Source organism: Procambarus clarkii, chromosome 75 (assembly GCF_040958095.1).
Source record: "Procambarus clarkii isolate CNS0578487 chromosome 75, FALCON_Pclarkii_2.0, whole genome shotgun sequence".
Classification (NCBI taxonomy): Eukaryota; Metazoa; Arthropoda; class Malacostraca; order Decapoda; family Cambaridae; genus Procambarus; species Procambarus clarkii.
In genome coordinates, this window is record NC_091224.1 from 5,860,770 (window position 1) to 5,864,542 (window position 3,773).

General features: G+C 50.5%; 1 protein-coding gene across 1 annotated transcript; it reads right to left on the reverse strand.

Annotated features, from left to right (window-relative positions):
• Positions 1 to 1,153: 1,153 nt before the first annotated feature.
• Positions 1,154 to 1,828, reverse strand: LOC138356971 (uncharacterized). The gene has a single exon (XM_069313502.1). The coding sequence runs from the start codon at positions 1,826 to 1,828 to the stop codon at positions 1,154 to 1,156; it is 675 nt and encodes a 224-aa protein (XP_069169603.1).
• Positions 1,829 to 3,773: the final 1,945 nt, after the last annotated feature.

A 3,773-nucleotide genomic window follows, 5' to 3' on the forward strand; every position in this document is an offset into this window, starting at 1 on the left:
ACAGGGCTCTGTACTCGGTCCTATCTTGTTTCTGATATATGCAAATGATCTCCCGAAAGGTATCGATTCATTTCTCTCAATGTTTGCGGACGATGCTAAAATTATGAGAAGGATTAAAACAGAAGAGGACTGTTTGAAGCTTCAAGAAGACCTAGACAAGCTGAAGGAATGGTCGAACAAATGGTTGTTAGAGTTTACATTACATTTGGTTGGGTTAATGAAGATAGGTGTAGGGAGCAGGAGGCCAGATACAAGGTATCATCTAGGAGAGGAAATTCTTCAGGAGTCAGAGAAGGAAAAAGACTTGGGGGTTGATATCACGCCAGACCTGTCTCCTGCAGCACATATCAAGCGGATAACATCAGCGGCATATGCCAGGCTGGCCAACATACGAACGGCATTCAGAAACTTGTGTAAAGAATCATTCAGAACTTTGTATACCACATATGTCAGGCCAATCCTGGAGTATGCAGCCCCAGCATGGAGTCCATATCTAGTCAAGGATAAGACTAAACTGGAAAAGGTTCAAAGGTTTGCCACCGGACTAGTACCCGAGCTGAGAGGTATGAGCTACGAGGAGAGACTACGGGAATTAAACCTCACTTCGCTGGAAGACAGAAGAGTTAGGGGGAACATGATCACCACATTCAAGATTCTGAAGGGAATTGATAGGGTAGATAAAGACAGTCTATTTAACACAAGGGGAACACGCATAAGGGGACACAGGTGGAAACTGAGTGCCCAAATGAGCCACAGAGATATTAGAAAGAACTTTTTTAGTGTCAGAGTGGTTGGCAAATGGAATGCATTAGGTGGTGATGTGGTGGAGGCTGACTCCATACACAGTTTCAAGTGTAGATATGATAGAGCCCGATAGGCTCAGGAATCTGTACACCTGTTGATTGACGGTTGAGAGGCGGGACCAAAGAGCCAGAGCTCAACCCCCGCAAACACAACTAGGTGAGTACAACTAGGTGAGTACACACACACACACACACACACACACTATGTGGAGAGGGAGAGGGAATATAGGTCTTCCTGGGGCACGACTACACTTTCCACAGTGAAACAAATATTCATGGGCATCTTGACTCAACGAAAATACATGAATATATCCGCCATATTACTTGGGCATGTGCATCATTTACATTGTTCACGTGTATCCCAAACGAAGTGGGCACGCGGACATGCCCTCTGTTGCTGCAGGTCCACCTTCCCTCTGCTGCTGTACAGGGGCACGTCCACCTTCCCTCTGCTGCTGTACAGGGGCACGTCCACCTTCCTTCTGCTGCTGTACAGGGGCACGTCCACCTTCCCTCTGCTGCTGTACAGGGGCACGTCCACCTATCCTCTGCTGCTGTACAGGGGCACGTCCACCTTCCCTCTGCTGCTGTACAGGGGCACGTCCACCTTCCCTCTGCTGCTGTACAGGGGCACGTCCACCTTCCCTCTGCTGCTGTACAGGGGCACGTCCACCTTCCCTCTGCTGCTGTACAGGGGCACGTCCACCTTCCCTCTGCTGCTGTATAGGGGCACGTCCACCTTCCCTCTGCTGCTGTACAGGGGCACGTCCACCTTCCCTCTGCTGCTGTACAGGGGCACGTCCACCTTCCCTCTGCTGCTGTACAGGGGCACGTCCACCTTCCCTCTGCTGCTGTACAGGGGCACGTCCACCTTCCCTCTGCTGCTGTACAGGGGCACGTCCACCTTCCCTCTGCTGCTGTACAGGGGCACATCCACCTATCCTCTGCCAAATGTTAGTAAACCTATTCCCTAAGGTGTTTTTGAGTGAAAAACACTTAGTACACAACTGATGAAGTTTGAACATTTATCCAACCGTGCTCCGATTACGTAGTGTGTTCGGATCTTTCCTCTGGCTTCACCTACCTACAATACATACACATAATTGCCCACGGAAAGAATCTAAACACTAACCCTAACCTACTCTACGCCGAACTGTTCACCATATTATTTATTAATATTAATATAGATGCATGAAATTACAGTTTTTGAATTCACGATACATTGATGAATGCGTCTTGGAGATTCGGCAGCAGCTCGGGCGAGCATACCCTGAGGTCGGGGTTGATGCCTTTGTTGTGGTGTCTGGCATACACCTGAGAGCAGCCCCGGCCACAGTCGGCCAGACATTGTGGGTAGCTGTGGCTCCACCCATGAGTGTCTGAAGGAGTGTAATGTGCTGCCTCGGGTCTTAACTGTGACAGTTCCCGATGTGTGGCCGAGGTCTTCCAGTGTAAGGAAACAATATTGCCACACAGGAAGCAGATTATCCTGTGTTGCGCCGGGGCTCTTCGTCTGTTGCCCCGGGAATACCATTTGTGATATTGAGACCTTCATTGTGTGTCCACGGCCACGTTACGTCAGACAGTAGAGTGACGGTCTCGCTTCATGCTGGTCCACGTTCAATCCCCGATCGTCCAAGTGGTTGGGCACCATTCCTTTGCCCCGTCACATCCCAAATCATTATCCTGATCCCTTCCAAGGGCTATATAGTCGTTATGGCTTGGCTCCTTCTCCTGATAGTTCTCTTCCCTTCCGTGGCCCCAGGACACTGACGTGTAGCACAAGGGGTGGGCGGGGACACCCATGTGTAGCACAATGGGTGGGCGGGGACACCCATGTGTAGCACAAGGGGTGGGCGGGGACACCCATGTGTAGCACAAGGGGTGGGCGGGGACACCCATGTGTAGCACAAGGGATGGGCGGGGACACCCATGTGTAGCACAAGGGATGGGCGGGGACACCCATGTGTAGCACAAGGGGTGGGCGGGGACACCCATGTGTCACCGGACACCACGTGTGACGTTCCAATCTCCTCCTGTGCGTTCCTGGAATTCTGGTGTGTGGTTCAAGGACCCTCCAGGCGTGGCTACCGTATGTGGCGCTGGGTCCCCCCCGTCTGCCGTCAAGAGGCCTGCCCCATGTGTGACCTCTGGACCCCATATGTGCCCCGGGTCCCCAGTGTCCCGAGCAGTGGGGTTCAGGCCGCCCCTCTCATATCACACACCAAGGCCAGTGCAAGTACCCTTGACAGCCACTGTCATTGTCCACTGGTGCCCGAGCCACTGATTGGATTCTTCTCATGCCATTGTCTTGTTCTCTTACAGCTCCTCTCTCTCACACCTTCCAGTTCTCCTCCTGTCCCTTCTTGTTCTTCTCCTGTCCCTTCTTGTTCTTCTCCTGTCCCTTCTTGTTCTCCTCGTATACCTCCAGTTCCCTGTTTACTCTCTCCGGTCCCAGGCTTTTTTTCAGGGATATTCCTGCGCGGGCCCTGAGCCTCTGGCTGGTGCGCTAAGTGTTGCTTGTTTCTGTTTTATTTGGGCGGAGTGTGAGTATTTATGACTCGTATGGTCGCTTCAGTAAGATTTTGTCCCATGTGTTTAACAACTTCTGCTCTGTTGAATCTAAGTTGAAACCTTAATGGGTTTGTAACACTGCACTGGGTTAGATAATGTTCCAGTGGTCTGTCGGGCACTTCTCCACAGTGCTGACATTTCCTCTCATCTTCCAGAACCTGTAAGCCTATTTCCCATCCCAGGCCTTCATTTTCCCTTTCTTCACTTGTGCCTTACAATTAATTATTATTTATACAATAATATTCCATAATCTGCGCCCATATAATTCATCCATCCTAATGTGCCCAGCTTAGTTACTCAAGACCCCAGCTTTCACCTTCCCTAACATACAATCACCAGTTTTCTGTTAATACAATCCGTTATTTCACGCACACATTCTACAATTTTACTAATACC